Here is a 26,216-nt window from a genome sequence, read left to right as displayed (position 1 = left end):
TCCTGTTTCTTAGTTTCTTAGTCATTTAGAGCTCAGGTTGAAATAGAAGCAGAGGAGAAACTTTCACAAAAACCGAATGAAAAAAAATATTTTTCTCTGACATAGTAGGAAGAAGAAAACACAGACATTAGGATGTTTCCTGCACTGAAGTACGTGCTTTTCCCTTCGTTTATGTAGAAGAAATTTACAAGACAAATCTGGGTAAGTACAATATCTGTTATTAATATTATTGCTATCACAGCATTTTATTGAATAGGAAGGAATCTACTTCTCACTTAGAAAACTGAAATATACTCCAAGTTAAAAAAATAATATTTAAAGCCTAGAAATATTTTAAGCCTAGGCCGTTCAGTACTACGACAGGAATCTGCTTTATATTAGCTGAAAAAGAGTCACAACATTCCATAAAAGTTGTGATTGAAAACTGGAAGCATTTTTACTGTTGAAATCCCCCAAGGCATTAGCAGTATCTTCAGAAAGAACATATAAAGAAATTTAAAGATGTACTTTACATTGATCAAAGATTCCTTCCAACTCTAAAGAGCTGACAGAAAATAAAACTCTTAGATAACTTCTCTGATATTAGTATCTGATGATATGCATAAGAGACAGAGAGAGACAGTGATAGAGACGACAGACCGCTGTAGTAAGTACTTGAAATTATAGAAGCTTTTTTTTTTTTGCCACACCCAAGGTGTGTGGAAATTCCCCGGCCAGGGATTGAACCCCAACCAGAGCAGTGACCTGAGCCGCTGCAGTGACAACACTGGATGCTTACTTAACCCGGTGCATATGGCGACTTTTTTTGTTTCTTTGTACAAATCCTAGGTTTATGTTTGATTTCCCCCAAAGTAAGGAACAAGGTAATACAGAGGGGTGGTAGAAATACATTTCTGATGAAAGGCCTACTCTTTCACCTCTCTTAGAAAAGCTGACACACCCTACAGTTAACCCTACAGTTCATAAATACATGTGGGTTTGATCTTCATACAACAAAGAGAATTTTCTTTTTTATACCGGTTGCTAAGAAACTAAGAACCAAATTTTCAGTCCACTTCTAGAAATGTATATAGAATCGAAAAGTTATTTTAGGCACTAACTTTAATCTATGTCTTCACTTTCATTCCACTTGTACCCATATTTAGCCATCTTCCTGATTTTTTTTTCTGACTTTTCCATTTCTTTCTCCAGTTTTATTGAGATATAGTTGACATACAGTGCTATATGTTTAAAGTGTACAATATAATGATTTGACTTACATGCATCATGAGATGATTGCCACAGTGAATTTAGTGACATCCATCATCTCATATAGATAGAAAAGAAAATTATTTTTTCCTTGTGATGGAAACTCTCAGAGTTTACTCTCTAAACATCTGTCATATGCAACATACAGCAGTGTTAACTGTGTTAACCATGCTGTAAATTACATCCCTAGTACTTATTTATCTTATAACTGGAAGTTTATACCTTTTGACCACCCTCATCCAATTCTCCCTTCCTCCACGCCTTCTGGTAACCAGAAATCTGATCTCTTTTTCTATAAGTTTTTTTGAAGTATAATTAGTTCCTGGTGCACAATGTAGTGATTCAGTATTTTCTATACGTTACAAAATGATCACCACCATGAATCTAGTTGCCAAAGATATTACATTTGTTTTCTTTCTTTCCTTCCTTCCTTCCTTTCTTTGTTTCTTTCCTTCTTTTTTTTTTTTTTTTTTAGGGCTGCACCTACAACATATGGAGGGTCCCAGGCTAGGGATCCGATAGGAGCTGCAGCTGCCAGCCACAGCCACAGCCACAGCAATGCGGGATCCTTAACCCACTGAGTGAGGCAAGGGGTCAAAACTGCATCCTCATGGTTCCTCGTCAGGTTCATTACCCCTGAACCAGGATGGGAACTCCCTGTTTCTTGTCTTTTTCATAATAACTATCCTAGTAAGTATGAAGTGGTATCTCACTGCGGTTTTGATTTGCATTTCCCTAATGATTAGCGATGTTGAGCATTTTTTCATATGTCTATTTGGCCATCCGTATGTCTTTGGGAAAATGTCTGTTAAGGGCCTCTGCCATTTTTTATTTGGGTTGTTTGGTTTTTTACACTGAGTTGTATGAGTTCTTTGTATACTTTGGATATTAACCCCTTGTCATATATGACGTTTGCAAATATTTTCTATTCAGTTGGCAAACTTTTTATTTAATTGATGGTTTTCTGCACTGTACGAAATGTTTTCGTTTTATTCCCATTTGTTTATTTTTGCTTTTGTTGCAGTTGCTCGCAACAAGGCATATCCAAAAAAAACATTGCTAAGACCAATGTCAGAGTACTGCCTATGTGTTCTTCTAGGACTTTTATGATTTCAGGTCCTACGTATAAGTCTTTAATCAGTTTCAAGTTTATATATGGTGTGAGAAAGTAGTCCAATTTCATTCTTTTGCAAGGAGCTGTCCAGTTTCCCAACACCACTATTGAAGAAGCTGTCTTTTCCCCATTGTGTATCCTTGTTTCCTTTATTGTAGATTAATTGACCATTTAAGTGTGGGTTCATTTCTGGGCTCTTTATTCTGTTCCATTGATCTATATGTTCCTTTCTGTGCCAGTACCATACTATTTTGATTACTGTTTTGACTAACTTTATAGTATAGTTTGAAATCAGGAAGCATGATACTTCTAAGTTTATTCTTTCTCAAGATTGTTTTGGCTGTTCAGATTTTTTAATGGTTCCACACAAACTTTAGAACTATTCATTCTAGTTCTGCAAAAAATGCCATTGATACTTTGATAGGGGTTGCATTGAATCTGTAAATTGCCTTGGGTATTACGGTCATTTTAATAATATTAATTCTTCCAACACTTGAGCATGGTACATCTTTCCATCTATTTTTGTCATCTTCAATTTCTTTCATCAGTGTTACATAGTTTCTAGCATACAGGTCTTTTACCTACTTAGATTTAGTCCTATCTATTCATTATTTTTGATGTAATTATAAATGGGATCGCTTTCTTGAGTTTTCTGTCTGATAGTTCGTTGTTAGTGTATAGAAACACAACAGATTTCTGTATATTAATTTTGTATCCTGCAACTTTACTGAATTCATTTATTAGAATAGTTTTTTAGTGGCATTTTAGGATCTTCTATATATAGTATTATGTTATCTGCAAACAGTGACAGTTTTACTTCTTTCTATCCAATTCGGATGATTTCTATTTCTTTTCCTTGTCTAATTTCTGTCACTAGGACTTCCAATACTGTGTTAAATAAAAGTGAGGATCCTTGTCTTATTCCTGATCTTAGAGAAAATGTTTCTAGCTTTTAACCATTGAGTATGATGTTGGCTGGGCTGTGGGTATGTTATATACAGCTTTTATTTATGTTTAGGTATGCTCCCTCTATACACACTCTTTTGAGAGGTATTTTTTTTTTAATCATCAGTGGATTGTCAAAAGCTTTTTCTGAATCTATTGAGTTGATCATATCATTTTTATTCTTCAATTTGTTAATGTGACCTATCATATTGATTGATTTACGGATATTGAAACATCCTTGCACCCCTGGGATAAACCCCACTTGATCATGGTGCATGGTCCTTTTAATATATTGATGCATTTGGCTTGCTAATATTTAAGTTGAGGATTTTTTGTGTCTATGCTCCTGGGTAACATTGGCCTGCAGTTTTCCTTTATTGTGGTATCTTTGCTGGTTTGTAATCAGTGTGTTGCTGACCTCATAATTCAGAAGTATTCTTTCCTTATCACAATTTTTGGAAGAGTTTGAAAAAGATAGGCATTAACTCATTTAAATGTTTGGTAGAATTTACCCATGAACCCATCTAGTCCTGGACTTTTCTTGGTTGTGAGGTTTTTGTTTGTTTTGTTTTGCTTTTTAGGGCCGTGCTTAGAGCATATGGATGTTCCCAGGCTAGGGGTTAAATCAGAGCTGCAGCTGCCAGCCTATGCCACAGCCACAGCAACACCAGATCTGAGCGGCATCTGCGACCTACACCACAGCTCATGGCAGTGCTGGATCCTTAACCCACTGTGCAAGACCAAGGATCGAACTCAAATCCTCATGGATACTAGTTGGGTTTGTTAACCACTAAGCCACAAAGGGAACTCTGTGTGTTTTTTAATTACTGACTCAGTTTCATTACTGATAATCAGTCTGTCCATATTTTTTCATTTCTTCTTGATTCAGTCTTGGGCGATTGTATGTTTCTAGGAATTTATACATTTTTTCTGCATTGTCCATTTTATTGACATATAATTGTTTGAATGATCTCTTCGTTTATATTTTTGTGCTGTTGGTGTAACTTTTCTGATTTTATATATTTGGGTTCTCTCTAATTTTTTTCTTGATGAGTCTGGCTAAAGATTTATCAATTTTGTTTATCTTTTCTAAGAACCAGTTTTTAGTTTCATTGATCTTTTCTATTGCTTTTTTGGTTTTCTCTATTTCATTTATTTCTGTTCTGATATTTGTGACTTCTTTCCTTCTACTAACTTTGGGTTTTGTTTTTTCTTCTTTTTCTAATTCCTTTAGGTGTAAGGTTATGTTGTTCATTTGAGATTTTTCTTATTTCCTAATGTAAGCTTCTATCACTATTATCTTCCCTCTTAGATTGCATTTGCTGCAACCCATAGATTTTTGGATTATTGAATTTCCATTTTCATTTGTCTCCAGGTATTTTTTTATTCCTCTTTGATTTCTTCAGTGATCCATTGGATGTTGAATAGCAAATTGTTCAGCTTACATTTATTTGTGTTTCTTCAATTTTTGTCTTTTACTTGATTTCTAGTCTCATAGCACTGTGATCAACAAGATGCTTGATGTGATTTCGGTCTTCTTAAATGTGTTGAGCCTTATTTTGTGGCATAGCATGTGATCTATCCTGGATAATGTTTTATGTGCACTTGAAAAAAAAATGTATTCTACTGGTATTGGATGGAATGTTTTAAATATACATTTATAGGAATTCCCATCATGGCTCAGCGGTAACAAACCTGACTAGTATCTATGAGGATGTGGGTTCAATCCCTGGCCCCACTCAGTGGGTTAAGGATCCAGCATTGCCATGAGCTGTGGTGTAGACCAGCGGCTGCAGCTCCAATTCAACTCCTACTCTGGGAACTTCCATATGTTGTGGGTGTTGCCTGAAAAAGAAAGACATAAATAAATAAACATATATATGTATACCTCATCTAGAGTGTTAAGGCCAGTACTTCTCTATTGATATTCTATCTGGATAATCTTTCTATTGATGTAAGTGGGATGTTAAATTCTCATACTATTAAGCTTTAAGTGTCAATTTATTTCTTTATGTCCATTTATATTTTCTGTATGCATTTAGGGGCTCCTATGTTGGTGCACATATATTTGCAATTGTTACATCTTCTTGTTGGATTGATTTCTTTGTCTTTATGTAATGTTCTGTTTTGTCTTTTGTTACAGACTTTCTTTTAAAGTCCATTTTGTCTGATATAAGTATTGCTATTCCAGCCTTTTCTCATTTCTGTTTGCATAGAATACTGTTTTCCATCCCCTTACTTTCAGTCTACACATCATCCTTCCTCATTCCAGCCCTTGGTAACCACTGTTCTCTGAGTTCAACTTTGGGTTTGGCCAGGGAGGGAGGGTGTTTTTTAGATTCCACATATAAGTGAGATCATACAATATTTGTTTTTCTCTTTCTGGCTTATTTAGTTTAGCATAATATCCTTCCGTTTCATCCATGTTTTCACAAATGGCAGGATTTCTTTCTTTCTCACGGCTGAGTAATATTCCATTGTGTGTGTATATCACACTTGTGTTATCCATTTATCCTCTGACAGACATTTAGGTTGTTTCCATATCTTGGCTATTGTAAATATTGCTACAATAAACATGGAGTGCAGCTGTCTCTTTGAGATACTTGTTTCATTTCTTTCTGATATATACTCAGAAGTGAGATTATTAGATCATACAGTAGTTCTGTTTTTAATTTTTTGAGGAGTCTCCATACTGTTTTCTGTAATGGCTGTACTAATTTACATTCCCATTAACAGTGTACAAGGATTCCCTTTTCTCCACATTCTCACCAACTCTTGTTACTAGTTTTCTTTGGGATAAAAGCCTTTTAACAAGTGTAAGGTGCTATCTCATTGTGGTATTTCCCTAATGATTACCGATGTTAAGCACTTTTCCCTATATCTGTTGGCCATTTGTGTATCTTTCTTTTGAGACATGTCTATTCAGGTCCTTTACTTATTTTTTAAATAAAGTTATTTGTTTTCTTGCTATTGAGTTGTTTGAGTTTCTTATGTATTTTGGATATTAACCCCTTAGTAGATATGGTTTGCCAGTATTTCCTTTCATTCCGTGGGTTGCCTTTTCATTTTGTGGTTTTTTCTTTTTCTGTGCAGAAGCTTTTAGTTTGTTGCAATTCCATTTGTCTATGTTTGCTTTTATTGCATGTTTTTTTGGGGTCATATCTAAAAAAACCATTGCTGACACCAATCTCAGGAAGCTTTTTCTCTATGTTTTCATCTAATAGTTTTATGGTTTCAGGTCTTAGCTTTAAGTCTTTTATTCACTTGGAGTTGATATTTTGTATATGGAGTGAGATAAGAGTCCAATTTCGTTCTTCTGCTTATAGAAAACCAGTTTTCCCCCAAAGTATCTAAAGAAGAGACTGTCCTCTTTGCACTTCATGTCTCGGCATCTTTGCTGAAGATCAATTGATCATAAAGCTATGGATTTATTTCTGGACTCTATTCTGTTCCATTCATCTATATGTCTGTATATGCAGCCAGTAGCATGTTGTCTGAACTATAGCTTTATACTATATTTTGAAATAAGATTGTGTGATGTTTTTTCTACTTAAGATCACTCTGGTTATTCATGGCCCTTTTGTAGTTCCATATGAATTTTAAGCTTATTTTCTATTTCTGTGAAAAAATGTCAGAATTTTGATAGAGATATTGCTTTGATTCTCTAGATTAATTTGGACAGTGTGGGCATGTTTAGATACATTCCTTCTATACCTAATTTGTTGAGAGATTTTATCTTGTACTAGTGTTGAATTTCATCAGATACTTTTTCTGGATTTACTGAGATTATCATATGACATTTATCCTTAGTTCTTTTAATATGGTATGTCACATTTATTGATTTGCATATATTGAACAGTCTGCATCTCAGAGTTAAACCCCATTTGATCATGGCATATGATCCTTTTAATCCTAATAACATGCTGTTGAATTTGACTTGTTAGTTTTTGCTAAGGATTCTTGCATTTATGTTCATCAGTAATATTAGTCTTTACCTTTCTTTTTCTTTTAGAGTCCTTATCTGGCTTTGGTGTCAGGATGATGCTGGCCTCAGAAAATGTATTTATAAGTGTTCCCTCCTCTTCTATTTTTTTGGAAGAGTTTGAGGATTAGCACTGATTTTTCTTTAAATATTTGGCAGAATTCATTTGTGAAGCCATAAGGTCAGGGCTTTTCCTTCTTGGGACATTTTAATTACTGATTCAGCCTCCTTGGTCATCACAGCTCTGTTCAGGTTCTTTTTTTTTTTTTTTTTTTTTTGTCTTTTCTAGGGCCGCACCTGCAGCGTATGGAGATTCCCAGGCTAGGGGTCTAATTGGAGCTGTAGCTGCCGGCCTACGCCAGAGCCACAGCAACGCAATATCCAAGCCATGTATGCGACCACAGCTCACAGCAACGCCAGATCCTTAACCCACTGAGTGAGGCCAGGGATTGAACCTGCAACGTTATGGTTCCTAGTTGAACTCATTAACCACTACACCACGACAGGAACTCCTTTTCGGATTCTTTATTCATGATTCAGTATTGGTAGTTTGTATATTTCTAGGAATTTATTTCTTCTAGATTGTCTGATTTGGGGACATAGAAATCTTCATACTAGTCTCTTTGACCCTTGGCATTTCTGTGGTATCAGTTGTAACATCTTGCTTTTATTTATGATTTTATTTATTTGAGTCTTCTCTCTTTGTTCCTTAGTCTAGCTTAAGGTTTGTCAGTTTTGTTTACAAAAAAAAGCTCTTAGTTTCATGGATTTTCTATTGTTCTTCTAGTTTCTATTTCTTTTATCCATTATTTCTGCTCTGATTTTATTATTTCATTTCTTCTGTGAACTTTAGGTCGAGTTCTTTTATAAATTTTTTTCTTTTTCTTTTTTCATTTTTTAAAGTTTTATTTAGGTATATTTGATTTACAGTGTTGTGAAATTTCTGCTGTACAATAAGTGAACTGCTGTACAATAGTTATACATGTATACACATCAGGTTGAGTTTGTTCTTGAGGTGCAACATTAGGCTGTTTCTTTGAGATCTTTCTTTGTTCTTAATGCATTTATCACTATAAACTTTCCTCTTAGAAATGTTTGTGCTGCGTCTCCTAAGTTTTGGTATGTTGTGTGTCCATTTTCATTCGTCTCAAGATATGTTTTTGATATCCCTTTTGATTTCTTCTTTGACTTGTTGGCAGGTCAGAAGTATGATATACCATATTTTTATGAATTTTCCACTTTTCCTTCTATTATTGATTTCTAGTTTCATATCTTGTGGTCAGAAAAGATACTTGAAATGATTTCAAGCTTCTTAAATTTGTTAAGACTTCTTTTGTGGCCTAAATATTGTCTGTGTTCCATATGCACTTGAAAGAATGTGTACCCTGTTGCTATTGGAGAGAATGTTTTGAATGTATCTGTTAGATCCATTTGATCTATGGTGTTTTTTAGATTTGCCATTTCTTTATCAAATTTCTGTCTGAATGATCTATCCATTCTTAAAATTGGGATATTGAAGTTACCTACTATTATATTACATATCTATTTTCCCATTAGTTCTGCTAATGTTTGCTATATTTTAGGTAAAGTACTATATTACATAGTTAAAATTGTATGTAATTTTGATGAATTGACTCCTTTGTTATTATATAGTAACCTTGTCTTTTGGCAATTTTTGACTTAGTCTATCTTGTCTAAGTACAGCCACTCCTTCTGTCTTTTGGTTACTGTTTGCATGGAATATCTTTTTCCATCCCTTCAGTTTCAGTGTATGTGTATCCTTAAATCTTAAATGAGTCTCTTGGAGTTCCCATGGTGGCAAAGCAGAAACGAATCTGACTAGGAACCATGAGAGTGCTTGTTCCATCACTGGCCTCGCTCAGTGGGTTAAGGATCTGGTATTGCTGTGACCTGTCATGTGGGTCGCAGATGCGGCTCAGATCCGATGTTGCTGTAGCTGTGGCGTAGGCCAGAAGCTATAGCTCCAATTGGACCCCTAGCCTGGGAACCTTCATGTGCCACGAGTGCGGCCCTAAAAAAAAAAGCAAAAAATAAAATAAAATAGTCTCTTGTAAGCAATATATTATTATTGGATCTGATTTTCTTTTGTCTTATTTTTAGGGCCGCACCTGCAGCATATGGAGATTCCCTGGCTAGGGGTCTAATCGGAGCTGTAGCTGCCGGCCTACACCACAGCCACAGCAACACCAGATCCAGGCCACTTCTGTGACCTACACCACAGCTCACGGCAATGCTGGATCCTTAACCCACTGAGCAAGGCCAGGGATTGAACTTGCAACCTCATGGTTCCTAGTCGAATATGTTTCTGCTTTGCCACCATGGGAGCTCTGGATCTGATTTTCTTTATCCATTCCACAAGTTAAATCTTTTGATTGGAAAATTTAATCCTTTTACACATAAAGTAATTATTCATAGGTAAGAAGTTATTGTTGCCATTTTGTTCATTGTTTTCTGGCTCTTTTGTAATCCCTTTCTTCCTTCCTTTCTTGCTGTCTTCCTTTGTGATTTGATGACTTTGTATAGTGGTATGCTTTGACTCCTTTGTCTTTATTGTTTGTATGTCTACTACAGGTTTTTTATTTGTGATTAACATGAAGCTTACATTAATTGTCTTAGAGATATAACAATCTATTTTAAGTTGATAACAATTTAACTTCAAACACAGACAAAAATTTTGCACTTGAAGTTCTTCCTCCACATTTTGTGTTATTAATGTCACAGTATCCATTAACACATTATTTTACTCATAGTTATTTTTAATACTTTTGTCTTTTACTTTTTTACTAAGGTTAAAAGTGATTCATCTACCACCATTACATATTAGAGTGTTCTGAACTTGATTATTCTTACCTTCACAGTGTTTCATATTTTCACATTTTTTTTATGTTGTTAGCGTACTTTTGTTATAATTCAAACACCTCCCATTAACATTTCTTGTAAGACAAGTCTAGTGGTAAAGAACTCCACAGCATTTTTTGGTGGGGGAGTCTGGGAAAGTCCTTATCTCTGTTTCTGAAGGACAACTTTCAAGGTTCCTGCAAGTATTCATGGTTGACAGTTGTCATTCAGCATTTTGAACATATCATTCCACTCACTATAGGCCTATAAGATTTCTGCTAAGAAATCTGTTGATAGTCTTATGGGGGTTCTCTTGTATATGAGAATTTTTTTTTCTCTTGCTGCATTCAAAATTCTTTTTTTTTTTGATTTTATATAGTTTTATTGTAATGTGTCTTAGAGAACTTTTTTTGTGTTTAAACTTTTTGGAACCTATGAGCGTCACAAACTTGGATATCCAAATCTCTCCCCACATTTGGGAAGTTCACAGCCGTGATTTCTTTAAATAAGACTTCTCTTTTCTTCTGCTCTTCTCTTGGACTCTTGGACTTCTCTTGGACTCTTGGACTTCTCTTGGATTTTTGGACTTCTTGGACTCTAGCAATGAGTAGAATGTTACTTTTAAAAGTATCACATAATTCACATGGGTTTTTTTTTTACTTTTTTCATTCTTTTTTTTTCTTTTTTGCTCCTCTTAATGGAGAATTTCAAATGTACTGTCTTCATATTTACTGATTTTTTTCTTTTCTTTCTTTCTTTTTTTTTTTTTTTTGGTAGGCCGCACTCGTGGCATGAGGAAATTCCCAGGCCAGGGATTGAATCCAAGCCACAGCAGTGACAATGCTGAGTCCTTAACTGTGAGGTCTCCAGGGAACTCCAAGTTCACTGTTTTTTTTTTGTTTTTTTTTTTTTTTGCTGGTATGAGTCAACTATTGAAACTCTCTGTTCAATTCAATCACTGTGTTTTGCAATGCTAGGATTTCTGTTTGTTTTTTGTTTGTTTAATGGCTTTTTCCTTGTTGAACTCATTTTGTTCATGCATTGTTTTCCTAATTTTGTTTAATCATCTACCTGTGTTTTCTTATAGTTTATGAGATTTCACCTTTTTTTTTGGTCTTTTTTGCCTTTTTTTGAGCTGCTCCCACAGCATATGGAGGTTCCCAGGCTAGGGGTCTAATCAGAGCTGTAGCCACCAACCTACACCACAGCCACAGCAAAATGGGATCCGAGCCAAGTCTGCAACCCACACCACAGCTCATGGCAATGCTGGATCCTTAACCCACTGAGCAAGGCCAGGGAACGAACCTGCAACATCATGGTTCCTAGTCGGATTCGTTAACCACTGCGCCACGACGGGATCTCCTTCAGGATTTCTTTATGGAGATTATTCTAAATTATAGATCTTAATTTCTTTAGGGTCATTTATTGGAGCTTTTTTAGTTTCCACTGATGTCATAATTCATTGGTCATTCATAATTCTTGTGGTTTTGCATTGTTATCACACATTTGAAGAAGTAGGCACCTCTTCCAGTCTTTATAGATTGGCTTAGGCAGGGAAAGTCTCTCAGAGTCAGCTTGTCCAGAAATTGTGGGTAAGTTGTCTGGTAGATTCAAGAGGGTGGACTTAATGCTGGAGTCCTCAAATAGGCAGGCCTTGTGCCTGGGTTAGTGGATGAGCTGGCCTAGTGCTTGACTCTACAGGGATGGGCTGACATTTGGGTTCATGGGATAGCCCTGGTCCTAGAAGTCCAGGTGATAGGCCTGGATTCGAATGCCATAGGAGTTGGCCTGTAGTTTGGGTCCATGAAGGTTCAGCCTGATGCTGGGCCTGGCTACCTGTTTGGGTTCTTAGGAGCCAGCTTGGAGGCCAGGGCAGGCCAGGAGCCTGGGTCCATAGGAACCAATCTGGGGTCCCAGTCCATGTTGCCCAGCCCAGCACCAGGGCAAGCAGAGAGCCTGGGTCCATGGAGATGGCCTAGCACTGGGATGAGGTAGGAACCTGGGTCTGCAGGAGACTACTTTAAGCCTGGAGCCTCAGGAAGGACTGGCTCGGGACTCAGGCAAGGCAAGAGTCTTGATCCATGGAAGCTTGCCCAAAGGCTGTGTTTGCAGAGGCTTTGCTGTAATGAGGTAATACCAGCTTCATAAAATGAATGGGGAAGTATTTCCTCTTTTACTGTGTTCTAGAGGAGATTATATGGTGTTAATTCTCTAAATCTTGGGTAGAATTCTCCAGTGAGTCTGTCTAGGCCTGGAAATTTTTCTTTGGAGGAGATCTTTAAAATTAAAAATACAGTTTTTTGTTTTTTGTTTTTTTTGTTGTTGTTGTTGTTGCTATTTCTTGGGCCGCTCCCGTGACATATGGAGGTTCCCAGGCTAGGGGTTGAATCGGAGCTGTAGCCACCGGCCTACACCAGAGCCACAGCAATGCAGGATCCAAGCCGCGTCTGCGACCTACACCACAGCTCACGGCAATGCCGGATCGTTAACCCACTGAGCAAGGGCAGGGACCGAACCCGCAACCTCATGGTTCCTAGTCGGATTCATTAACCACTGCGCCACGACAGGAGCTCCAAAATACAGTTTTTTTGAAGTTATGAAACTATTCAAATAATCTGTTTCATACTGAGTGGACTATGGAAGTTTGTGTTTTTTGAGGAATTGTTACATTTCATTTGAGTTGTCAGATTTTATGTATGAGATTATTCCTACTACCTCCTTGTTCTCCTTTTGATTTCAATAGAGTTCAAAATGATATTCATTGTCTCACTTCCATTATTGATAAATTGTGTCTTCTCTTTTTATCTTTGTCAGTTTTGCTGATCATTTCAAGGAAGCAGATCTTTGTTTTATTGCTTTTCTCCATTGTTTTCTCTGTTCAATTTAACTGATTTCTACTGTTATTTTTATTATTTCCTTCCTTCTGCTTGCACTGGGATATTTTTGCTTTTCTTTTTCAAGTTTTTCTAGGTTTTTGAGATATTAAATTATCAATTTGAGACTTCTCTAATGTATGCATTTACTGCAACAATTTTTTTCAGCACTATTTTGTGTCCCACAAATTTTGGTATAGTGTATTTTCATTTTCATTCATTGCAATGTATTTTTTCATTTCACTTGAGACTTTTCTTTGGCCCATGAATTATTTAGAACTGTAGTTTTAGTATTTAATGAGTTTCATCTTATCTTTCTGTTATCAGTTCATAATAAGATTCCATTGTGGTTGCCAAACATATCTGTATGATTTCAATTATTTTATTTTATTTTATTTTATTTATTTATTTATTTTGTCTTTTTGTCTTTTTGTCTGTTGTTGTTGTTGTTCTTGTTGCTATTTCTTGGGCCGCTCCCGCAGCATATGGAGATTCCCAGGCTAGGGGTTTAATCGGAGCTGTAGCCACCGGCCTACACCAGAGCCACAGCAATGCAGGATCAGAGCCGCGTCTGCAACCTACACCACAGCTCACGGCAACGCCGGATCGTTAACCCACTGAGCAAGGGCAGGGACCGAACCCGCCACCTCATGGTTCCTAGTCGGATTCATTAACCACTGCGCCACGACGGGAACTCCTGATTTCAATTATTTTAAATGTGTTGAAGTTTTATCATTTATTTATGGTCTATCTTGAGCACTAACAAAGAAAAATGCTCTGTTGTTGAATGGAGTTTTCTATAAATATGTTTTGGTACCTGTTTGTTGACGGTGTGGAGTTCCTCACTAATATTCTGTCTAATTTTTCCTTCAATTGTAGAGGAAAAGGTGTCAAAATATCCAGCTGTAATTGTGTCTTTGTCTAAAATTGAAAAGTTCTGTCGTTATTTGCTTCAAACATTTTGTAACTTTCTTGTTTGGTGCATACACTTTAAGATTGTTATGTCATCTTTTTGGATTGGCCATTTTATCATTATATAATATCCCTTTGTCTCTGGTAATTTTCTTTCCTCTGAAGTCTACTTTATCTGACATTAGCATAACCACTCTTATCTTTATTGATTAATATTTGTATTATATATGTTCATCCATACTTTTCCTTTCATCCTGTCTATATCATTATATTTCAAGTGAGGGTCTTTCAGGCAGAGAACATTGAATCCTGTTCTTAATCCACTTTACCAATTCTGTCTTTTAACCTCTACATTTAGGCCATTTATATTTGATGTAATTATTGGTATTTTAGGATTTATTTTTTAAATTTTCTATATTATTTTCCTGACTTCTTGATGGTTACTTGAAAATATTTTACAATTCCACTTTTCTCTGCAGTATTTTTGTGTGTATCACTTTGTGTAGCTTTTTTATTGGTTGCTCTAGATTTTATATTATATATACATAATTTATGAGAGTCCAGTGGTGTTTTTTTATCTGTTTAAGTGAAGCATAGAAATCATATTTCCCTTCATATCCCCTTACCCTATCCACTTAAAATGATCTTAAATATTTCCACTACATAAATTTGGAACCATATCGGACAGTGCTTCAAAAATCAAACATAATTTTGCAAACCAAAGAGGAAAAGTCTGTTTTATTTGCCAATATTTTTGTTCACTGTGTTCTTTTTCTCTTTCCAAATGTACTAACTTTCCTTCTGTTATTACTTATATAGGGAGAGCTTCCTCTAACCATTCTCTTAGGGTAGGTTGTGTGGGTTGCATCATTTTACATTTCCAACAGTAGTACACAAGTGTCCTTCCAATTTCTCAACATTATCCTCCATAATACTTGTTATTTTGAGGGGTTTTAAAAATAGCAGTCATCATAATAGATGTGAAATTATTTATCATTGTGGTTTTAGGTTTACCTTTCTCTAATAATTAGTGATATTGAACATCTTTTCATATGCTTGTTAGTCATTTGTATATCATCTTTGGGGAAATGTCTGTTTAAGCCCTTTGCTCAGTTTGAATTGGATTATTTGTTTAGTTGTTATTGAGTTGTAGAAGTTTTTTTTTGTCTTTTGTCTTTTCAAGAGCCACACCTGCTGCATATGGAGGTTCCCAGACTAGGGGTCTAATCAGAGCTATAGCTGCTGGCCTACGCCACAGCCACAGCAACACCAGATCCGAGCCAAGTCTATGACCTATACCACAGCTCATGGCAACGCCAGATCCTTAACCCACTGACCAAGGCCAGGGTTCGAGCCCACAACCTCATGGTTCCTAGTTAGATTCGTTTCCTTTGCACCACGACAGGAACTCCTGTAGGAGTTTTTTTTAAAATATTGTAGGTATTAACCCCTTATCAGATCTATGGTTTGCAAATATTGCAAATATTTTCTCCAATTCCATAAGTTGCCTTTTCATTCTGTTCACTGTGTCCTATAATGCACAGTTTTTGAGTTGTACATAGTCCCACAAAGTGTTTACTTTAAAAAATTAGTACACCTAAAGTAATTTCCCACCTCCAGTCTTTTTTGTCTCCCCAACTTATTTTAAATTTGAGCTTCTTAATATCTACAGGCCAAATTACTGAAAGAAACTTCATCTAGTTCACTTTTTTAGAAGACATTAAATCTCCTACATTTCTAAATTGTCATATTGTAGAAGAGCAAAATTTCCATTAATTTTGCATATCTTTGCCTATGTATTAATGTAGCTGTAAGGTATATCTTCTATTCACATTATATACTTACAGGTCTTACTAAGCAACAAATAATAGCTTTAACTTTGGACTGTTGATCTCAGCTTTCTGTCTGGAAGGGATGGTAAATTCTAACCTTGAATTTGGTAGGCAATATTTCTGTGTATTATTTCGTGGAAATGTGCCTATATAGTCTATTTTTCCATAATTCCCCAGGCTAATTTGATTTCTCCCATGGCGGCTTTATAGAAATGGCTCACATTTCTGGAGCCATTTTTGGACTGCACTTAAAGCTGACTCTAGGGTTTTGTTTTGTTTTTTTTTTTTTCCCTAACCACTGCTATATAGCTGTACTCAGATTACCGTTAATTTTTCATATAGTAGTCTGCCAATTTACATACCAAACAGCAATGCCATTTGTTACTGCCCAGGAATCACCTATTATTAAATATTTACATGGATATAACGGTATTTTCCAAGTTCACTACCCAGCAAGCTATCCCAGAAGATGGAACAGAATGGCTCACAGATCAATTTAAGGTGTTTGAGATACATGCTTTATTAAATAAATTAAAATACAGAACAAGGAGTTCCTCTTGTGGCTCAGGGGTAATGAACCTGAATAGTACCCATGAGGATATGGGTTGGACCCCTGGCCTTGCTCAGGGGGTTAAGTATCTAGCATTGCCATGAACTGTGCCTTAGGTTGCAGACGCAGCTCAGATCCCATGTTGCTGTGGCTGTGGTGTAGGCCAGCAGCTATAGCTCCAATACAGCCCCTAGCCTGGGAACTTCCATATGCTGCACATGCAGCTGTAAAAAGCAAAATAGTAATTATAATAAAAAATAAAATACAGAACAAAAAGCAAGGGCAAAGAGGTGGGTAACACACTTTGGATAAGGTACAGAAGGGTAGAAGGATCTCATTACCTGAGTTATACAAGTTCATATATCCTCTCTCTTCCTCTCTGCAGTATGAGCATCCTCCACTGATTATGTAATTTTTAAAACCAGAGCTGAGGTCTGCTCAAGGGGGATCAACAGATAAAATACACCCTGTGGCAGTGATACTCACTTGCTCCAAACAGAGAGATACAGAAGAGCATGTATTGCTTGACCACAGCTATAACTCATCAATTAGACTGATAAACTACTCTGGATTTTATTTATGTTTCTTAAGTAAGAGGACACAGTCGATTAGAGTAGATGTCAATAATAGGTGACCCAATTAAGATTTCAAAAATACAAACTGCTTCAAGTGTGCCTCATGAATATTTAATATCTCTTTGGTCCTTCTATCTCTTCCCAGCTATGCTCACATGCTCTGTTTATATCTTATCATAACATGTTTTACAAACTATTTACTTCTATGCCCCATTTCATATATCCTCCTTATATCATTCATCCTCCTCTCTTTAGTTTCATAGGGCCTCCTTTGTTTCTCCTACTTTCTATAGCAGAATTGAATATTTATTTTTTTAAAAATAGAGCTAACACACATTATAGAAAACAACCATTAAGAAGGATGAGACAGAAGTTCCTGTTGTGGGTTAGTAGTAATGAGCCTGACTAGTATCCATGAGCTTGTAAGTTTGATCCCTGGCCTCACTCAGTGAGTTAAAGATCCAGCATTGCCATGAGCTGTTGTGTAGGTCATAGATGCAGCTCAAATCTGGCATTGCTGTGGCTGTGGCGTAGCCTGGCAGCTACAACTCAGATTCAGCCCCTAGCCTGGGAACTTCCATATGCCACAGGTGCAGCCCTAAAAAGCAAAAAAAAAAAGGGGGGGGTAAGACATCTCTCTATATGTATTGACTGGAAGCATTCTCAAGATACACTTCATGCATAAAGCAAGGCAAAGACACTTGCGCAGTATGTTGCCACTCAAATGGGAGGAAAAGTGCTTATGCCTTCATATTTGGTAGTATTTCTCTGGAAGAATATAAAAGAATCTGATAATGGCAGTTTCCTCTCCGGAGGATAATTAGATGGCATGTATATCCTTTTGAACTTTTTTGATTTTATAAGACATGTATATATGGGTCTATTGAAAAATTAACTGATTATTTTTTAAATTAACTTATAAAAATACTTAATAAATTTTCTTTTTATATACACAGGTATCAGAATGGCAGCACAACTTAACTTGCCAAAAAATACGGATGACTGGACCAAAGAGGATGTAAACCGGTGGTTAGAAAGTCATAAAATTGACCAAAAACACAGGGACATTTTGACTGCACAAGATGTGAATGGCGCAAACTTGAAATACTTAACTAAAGAACACCTTATTGATATAGGTATAACATTTGGGCCAGCTGTCCAGATAGAACATTTATTCAAAGAGTTGATGGAAACATCCACTGAAGATCCTTCTCAGATTTGTAAGAGGGAGAAAGGCAGTAAAGATGTTCCTAAAAAACAAGAGAAAAACAGAGAAACTTCAAAGCAAAAACAAAAGGGTAAAGAGACATCAGATAGAGTTACTGACTCTACAATAAGTACAGCTGCTGAAGGTTCTAAGTCGCTTAACAATGAATTCATGGAAGATGAAATAAATGACACACAGAAAAAGCAGTCATCTGTAGAACTGATGTGTGTACCATACCCTTTTGATGAATTCAGTGATCCATATCGTTACAAATTGAATTTTAGTCTACAGCCTGAAACAGGACCACTCAATCTCATTGATCCAATACATGAATTCAAAGCCTTCACAAACACAGAGACAGCCACAAAAGAGGATGTTAAGATGAAATTTAGCAATGAGGTTTTCCGATTTGCTTCAGCTTGTATGAATTCACGTACCAATGGCACCATTCATTTTGGAGTCAAGGACAAACCCCATGGAAAAATTGTTGGCGTGGAAGTCACCACTGTCACCAAGGAAGCCTTCATTGATCACTTCAATATGATGATCCACCAGTATTTTGAAGACCATCAGGTCCAAAAAGCGAAGAACTGCATTCGAGAGCCAAGATTTGTAGAAGTTTTACAGCCAAACAGTATTCCATCTGACAGATTTGTTATTGAAGTGGATGTTGTTCCAAAATATTCTGAATGTGAACAAGAGTATTTCCAGATTAAAATGCAAAATTACAGCAACAAGACATGGAAACAAAGTCCAAAATTCTCAGTCTTCATGCGAGATGGGGCCAGTTCTAAGGACGTGATGAAAAATAATGTAGAATTCACAACATTTAAACTGGATTTAAAAAAACTGGCAGAAGCTAGGAAAGAGGCAGAAGAAAAATGCAGAATGAAAACAAGCAAAAAAGAGAGTGAGGGACCAAAACTTGTTAAATTGTTAACAGGAGATCAGGATTTGTTAGATAATTCATACTATGACTGGTACATTCTTGTAATAAATAAATGCCATCCGACTCAGATAAAACACTTAGATTTCCTAAAGGAAATTAAGTGGTTTGCTGTGTTGGAGTTTGATCCTGAATCTGTGAGTGAGGGTGTGGTCAAAGCTTACAAAGAAAGCCGAGTAGTAAACCTTCACTTTCCAAGTTTATATGTGGAGGGGAAAACCACAAATGAGAAGATTATTAGTCTGAATCTTTATCAACAACTCAGTTGGATTTTCTGCAATGGCAGGTTAGATCTTGACAGTGAAAAATATAAACCCTTAGATCCAAGTTCCTGGCAAAGAGAAAAAGCATCTGAAGTCAGGAAACTAATTTCATTTATTACACATGAAGACATAATGCCAAGAGGGAAGTTTTTGGTGGTTTTCCTATTACTCTCCTCCGTGGATGACCCAAGAGACCCCCTCATTGAGACTTTCTGTGCTTTCTACCAAGATCTCAAAGGAATGGAAAATATAATGTGTATTTGCGCACATTCACGCATATGTCAGGGATGGAAAGATCTACTTGAAGCAAGATTAGCAAAACAAGAAGATGAATTATCAAGCCAGTGTATTTCTGCTTTAAGTCTCGAAGAGATAAATGGAACTATTCTTAAGCTTAAATCTGTGACTCAATCTTCAAAGAGATTTTTGCCATCTGTTGGTTCATCTACTGTCCTTCTTAAAAGAGAAGAAGATATCATGACTGCTCTGGAAATTCTCTGTGAAAATGAATGTGAAGGTACACTCTTAGAGAAGGACAAAAAAAAATTTCTTGAGTTCAAAGCGTCAAAAGAGGAAGACTTCTATCGAGGCGGCAAAGTATCATGGTGGAACTTCTACTTTTCTTCTGAAAACTATTCTTCACCTTTTGTCAAAAGGGAGAGATACGAAAAACTTGAAGCAATGATTCAAGAATGTGCAGCTTCTTCTAAGCCAACATGTGTCAAAATTATTCATCTGTATCACCATCCAGGCTGTGGTGGGACTACCTTGGCCATGCATGTTCTCTGGGAACTAAGGAAGAAATTCAGATGTGCTGTGCTAAAAAACAAGATGGTGGATTTTTGTGAAATTGGGGAACAGGTGACTAATTTAATCACCTATGGGACAACAAACAATCAGGAATACTTACCTGTGCTGCTGCTTGTTGATGATTTTGAAGAACAAGATAATGTTTACTTTCTGCAGGCCTCTATTCAAACCACAATAGCTAATAAGTATATTCGATATGAGAAACCGCTAGTGATCATCCTAAACTGCAGGAGATCACAGAATCCTGAAAAAAGTGCAAAGAATCCTAACAGTATTGCCCTCATACAAAACCTATCTTCCAAAGAACAGAGAGCTTTTGAGCTTAAGTTGAAAGAAATTGAAGAACAACATAAAAACTTTAAAGATTTTTATTCCTTCATGATTATGAAAACCAACTTTGATAAAAAGTACATAGAAAATGTGGTCCGGAATATCCTGAAAGGACAAAATATTTACACCAAGGAAGCAAAGCTCTTTTCTTTTCTGGCTCTTCTTAATTCATATGTGCCCGATACCACCATTTCATTATCACAGTGTGAAAAGTTCTTAGGAATCACAAACAAGAAGGCTTTCTGGGGAACAGAAAAACTTGAAGACAAGATGGGCACCTACTCTACAATTCTGATAAAAACAGAGGTCATAGAATGTGGGAACTACTGTGGAGTACGCATTATTCACCCTTTGATTGCCACTCGCTCACTGGAAGAATTGAAGATAAGCTATAACTTGGATAAAAGTAAAATTATGCTGGATATGCTAAAAGAAAATCTGTTCTATGATACTGGCATAGGGAAAGACAAATTTTTAGAAGATATGCAAACACTGCTGCTCACAAGACAGCGCAATGACCATGAAGGTGAAACAGGAACTTGGTTTTCCCCATTCATTGAAGCATTACATAGAGATGAAGGGAATGAGGCAGTTAAAAATGTATTGCTTGAAGGTATTCGTCAGTTCAACTCAAATGCGTTCATTTGCCAAGCTTTGTCAAGACATTTTTACATTAAAGAGAGGGATTTTAACAGTGCTCTGCATTGGGCAAATGAAGCAAAAAAGATAGAACCTGACAATTCTTATATTTCAGATACACTGGGTCAAGTCTACAAAAGTAAAATAAGATGGTGGATAGAAGATGGAAGAAACTGGAACATTTCAGCTGATGATCTAGCTGATCTTTTGGATTTAGCAGTACATGCCTCAAATGCATTCAAAGAATCTCAACGGCAAAGTGAGGATAGAGAGTATGAAGTGAAGGAAAGGTTTTATCAGAAGTCAAAAAGGCGATATGATACTTACAATATAGCTGGCTATCAAGGAGAGATAGAAGTTGGGCTCTACACAATCCAGATTCTCCAGCTCATTCCCTTTTTTGACAATAAAAATGAGCTGTCTAAAAGAGATATGATCAATTTTATATCAGGAACTACTGATATTCCTGGGGACCCAAACAACGAATTTAAATTAGTCCTCAACAACTTTATTCCTTACCTAACCAAGTTGAAGTTTTCTTTGAAAAAGTCCTTTGATTTTTTTGATGATTATTTTGTCCTTCTAAAACCCAGGAACAACATTAAGCAAAATGAAGAGGCCAAAACTCGAAAAAAGGTGGCTGTATATTTTAAGAAGTATATAGATATATTTGGTCCCTCAGAGGACTCACAGAGCAAATATCTTGGATCAAAGCTTAGTTTGCCACTTCAAGTAGAGCAGTGTCGGAGAAGCCTAGAAGTATTAAAAGCAGACAAGTTTTCTGGGCTCTTGGAATATCTTATCAAAAATCAAAAAGATGCTGCCAACACCATGGAAGATATCATAAACAAATATTCTTTTCTCTTTGAACAATGCACTGTCAGAATGCTGTCAAAAGAAAAGCAAAATTTCATCTTGGCCAACATCATTCTCTACTGTATTAAACCTACCTCCAAAATAGTTATGCCAATTAAAAAACTGAAAGAACAGCTTCGAGAAGTCTTGCAACAAGCAGGAACAACTTGTCGACAGTCAGAACCTTATTTCCTAGCTTCTCTCTTATTCTGGCCAGAAAACCAACAACTAGATCAAGATTCTAAACAAATGAAAAAGTATGCTCAGTCACTGGAAAATTCTTTCAGGGGGCAGTATAAACATATGTGTCGCACAAAGCAACCAATTGCTTATTTCTTTCTTGGGAAAGGTAACAATATGAACAGACTTATTCACAGAGGAAAAATTGATCAACGTTGTAAAAAGACAGCAGCTGATATTAAGTCCTTTTGGCAGAGTGGAGATGTGTGGAAGGAGAAAGAAGTCCAAAAACTTTTGTTTCGATTAAAGGGACGTGCTGAAAATAATTGTTTATACGTAGAATATGGAATCAATGAAAAAATCACAATACCCATCACACCTGCTTTTTGGGTCAACTTAGAAGTGGCAGAAGCATAGACAAAGTGTCTTTTACCTAGGATTTTCCACCGGAGGACCACTTGCTTATGACATTGAAGTTATTTAAGAGTTTGATCTTCTCTCTCCAGAAATGTGGATACAATAACATTTAATTAAAAATTTTTTTATTAAAGTATAGTTAATATACAATGTTGTGTTAATTTCTGCTATACACAAAGTGACTTTAAATTTTTTTTATTTTTATTTTTCGGTCTTTTTAGGGCCACACCCATGGCATATGGAGGTTCCCAGGCCAGGAGTCAAATCAGATCTGTAGCCACTGGCCTACACCACAGGCACAGCAACATCAGATCCAAGCCCCTTCTTCAACCTACACCACAGCTCATGGCAATGCCAGATCCTTAACCCAGCATTTGGTCCCTCAGAGACTCACAGAACAAGACCAGGGAATGAGCGAGACCAGGGAATGAATGTGTGTCTTCATGGATGCTAGTCAGATTTGTTTTCACTGAGCTACAATGGGAACTACTTAAAAAAAAAAATTTTTTTTAGACCCAAGATCTGTACTTTAAATTGGCAAATTTATGGTACAGCCTCTGGCTTTTCAGGCATGTATATTCAATATTTACATTTCCTTTTAAGCATGTTATAAGTCCCACATAAACTGTGGTGAAAAATAAAGAATGAGAGCTATGGAAACTATCAAATATCTTCCTTAGCTTGGACAACACCATTGAGGACGAATTAAGGAGCTATGGATGAAATTAGGACAAACAAATGCAATCATTCAGACACGCAGAACCCCATCACTTGCCCTGATTATCTAATCAAGGCATAGATTGAGGAAGATAATCTACTTTCTTCTTAAATGTGAAAAACTTTAAGAATAAAAAAAAGAGTAGTTAGGATTCCAAGACATTACAATATCTGGGAAGCCATTTCACACACACACAAAAAAGTGAGAACCTTTCAAACTGAGAAGCAACATTGACTTGGCTCTTTCAGGAGCACACCAGAAAGGTACCATGCACTTGGCACTGAAGGGTCTTTCAAAGCAGAGGACCAACCAGTTCTCTGAAGGTCATACCCATAAAAGCCAGTAGATCTTACCAAAGTAAGTCAACTGGAGAATTAGCCTTTTATTTCATGCAATAGAAGGAAGTTGAACAAAAGTGAATTTTTGTCTCTACAGTTCATGAGCTCATAGACCTTCAAAAAAAAGTTAACAAAAATACACCAAAATTCCAAGGCTAATGAATAAAGAGACCCTTGTGAAAAGACTGTGGAGCTCCCGATCCAGGGGACCCGCAATGTTCTAGCACGTATACATATGACATATGCATTGAACAAGCACAACCAGTGAGTGATATTTAAAATGTAGTTTTCCCTAATAAATTTATGGATATGGAAAATGATGTAAGATTGCTAAACAGAGGAATCATGGAGTTCCCGTTGTGGCGCAGCAGAAATGAATCCAACTAGTCACCACACGGTTGTAGGTTCGATCCCTGGCCTCCTTCAGTGGGTTAATGATCCAGCATTGACATGAGCTGTGGTGTAGGCTGCAGACGAGGCTCAGATCCCAAGTTGCTGTGGCTGTGGCGTGGGTGGGCAGCTACAGCTCAGATTCCACTCCTAGCCTGGAAACCTCCATATGCCTCAGGTGTGGCCCTAAAAAGCAAAAAAAAAAAAAAAAAAGGAATCAAACTGTCCTAAATCCTGATCAATATTAACATTGTAGAGAGAGAACCAGACATTACAGGCCTGGTAATACTGTAGGAGAGCTCACGTCACCCATTGTTGCACCAAATAATTGAACCTGAACCTGATCAAGTCTCTGGATCATAATTCCAATTTAGAGGAAATACAGACATTGGATATGCTTCAAAGTAATTTCAGGTACAGGGTGTGGGGATGGTGAAAGGAGAAGTGATAGACAGTATAACTGCAAAAAGATTGGGCTGGAGTTAACAATGGTTGCATTTTGAGTATATGTGGGTTCATCATACTCTTCTTTCTCTCTCTCTTTTTTTTTTTTTTTTTTGTCTTTTGTCTTTTTAGGGCCACACCTGTGGCATATGGAAGTCCCCAGGCTAGGGGTTGAATCAGAGCTGTAGCCACCGGCCTACACCACAGGCACAGCAACTCGAGATCCGAGCCACATCTGTGACCTACACCACAGCTCACGTCAATGCTGGGTCCTTAACCCACTGATCAAGGCCAGGGATCGAATCTACAACCTCATGGTTCTTAGTCAGATTTGTTTCTGCTGCGCCACGACAGGAACTCCCCTCTCTCTTCTTTGGACTATGCTTTTGAAGTCCTGTTATAAAATATTTATAAAACAAAACAAACAAGAAATGCTGTTTGTTATTGTCTTCCCAATCCCAGTCAAATTTTTTCACTGAAGGAGGTTTTTTCATTTGCTCCTGCATGAAATTTCAGCTTCATAACTTATCAACTCACTCTTGACTTTAAAAAAAAAAATCCTCTGTTCAAATATAGTCTCAATTTAGAGATGAGAATATCCAGTCACATTTTTGTGTAGGGCCACTTCCCACTCCCCTGCACCTACTCTACAGAGAACAGTCTCTGTTGGAGTCCTCTTGCTTTCCTAGGTGATCCTTTTGAACTCAAATTAAGCCAGCTTAGGCAGGTACTCTGTCTTCCATGACCTACCTTGGGTGCATGAGAACTACTCATGGGTGTTTCTTGGTAGGCAGTGCAGCTAATTTCCAGTCTTGGGAACAACATGCCCCATAAAATCAAAAGGGCATGTCAAGCACTCCATGTGGTTCTTTTGAAGCCTCCCTCTCTCAAGGCTTAAGATGAGATTCTCCTGGTGGTTGGGAGAACTTTTGTCAAAAGAACCCCTTCATACACCCTCTATTCCTCAGTGCCAGCAGTGGACAAATCTAGCCTCTTTTGCTTTTAAGTAGAGTTTTATTGGAACATGGCCACACTCATTTCTTTGGCTGCTTTTACATTGCAACAGAGTTGAGTGGTTATAACAGAAACCATATAACCTACAAACCTAAAATATTTACTATCTGGCTCTTTGCAGAAAAAGTTGCTGACCCTTGCTCTATGCTGTCAATCCTTTTATGTCTTTATTGTAGGTCATTTGGCTAGTTGGTTCTTGGACATTTACTTTGAAAATAGACATTTTGGTTTATCAGCTAATTTTACTATCTGATTTCTATTATTTTAGGGCCAAAGTTAAAATTTAATAACATTTTAACACACAAAATCTGTTTTTCACACAATAATAATCCAGGTCCATTTTTCCAAGGAACTGAAGATAATAAATTGGTGTCTTACTTAATGCAAGTGAAAAAATAGCTGAATTATGCTGGATAAATTTGACAAGCATATTGATCTATCATATAATTCTTTTTGTCTGTTTAGCTTTACATTTTTACTTAGATCCATGGACTTTGGTCTTGAAAAATAGAAATTTGGAATGTGAGATTTAAACCTTAATAATTTATTCATCCATAAGCCAGTAGTTCTCAATTGAACAGAGCACCCCTACCCCCACCACCAAGAGGTCTTTCCAAATTGCCTATTCTATCTCCCAATTCTGATAGAGCCCACCTAGAGTGAGATTTTTTTTTTTTTTTTGGTCATACCCTCAGCATACAGAATGGATCAAATCTGAGCCACAGCTGTAACCAGAGCCATAGCAGTGACAATGCCAGATCCTTAACCGACTAAG

The 26,216-nt window shown here is 36.7% G+C and overlaps 1 protein-coding gene across 1 annotated transcript; it reads left to right on the top strand.

Moving 5' to 3' along the window:
* Positions 1-22,687, top strand: LOC125111103 (sterile alpha motif domain-containing protein 9-like). The gene is made up of 2 exons (XM_047752922.1): positions 1-201; positions 17,847-22,687. Exon 2 carries the CDS (start codon positions 17,855-17,857, stop codon positions 22,535-22,537), a length of 4,683 nt encoding a protein of 1,560 aa, XP_047608878.1. The 5' UTR covers positions 1-201; positions 17,847-17,854; the 3' UTR covers positions 22,538-22,687.
* The last annotated feature ends 3,529 nt before the right edge of the window (positions 22,688-26,216 follow it).

Source organism: Phacochoerus africanus, chromosome 11, assembly GCF_016906955.1.
Source record: "Phacochoerus africanus isolate WHEZ1 chromosome 11, ROS_Pafr_v1, whole genome shotgun sequence".
Classification (NCBI taxonomy): domain Eukaryota; kingdom Metazoa; phylum Chordata; class Mammalia; order Artiodactyla; family Suidae; genus Phacochoerus; species Phacochoerus africanus.
The sequence above is the reverse complement of the archived record's forward strand: the minus strand, read 5'-3'. Positions and strand labels throughout refer to the sequence as shown.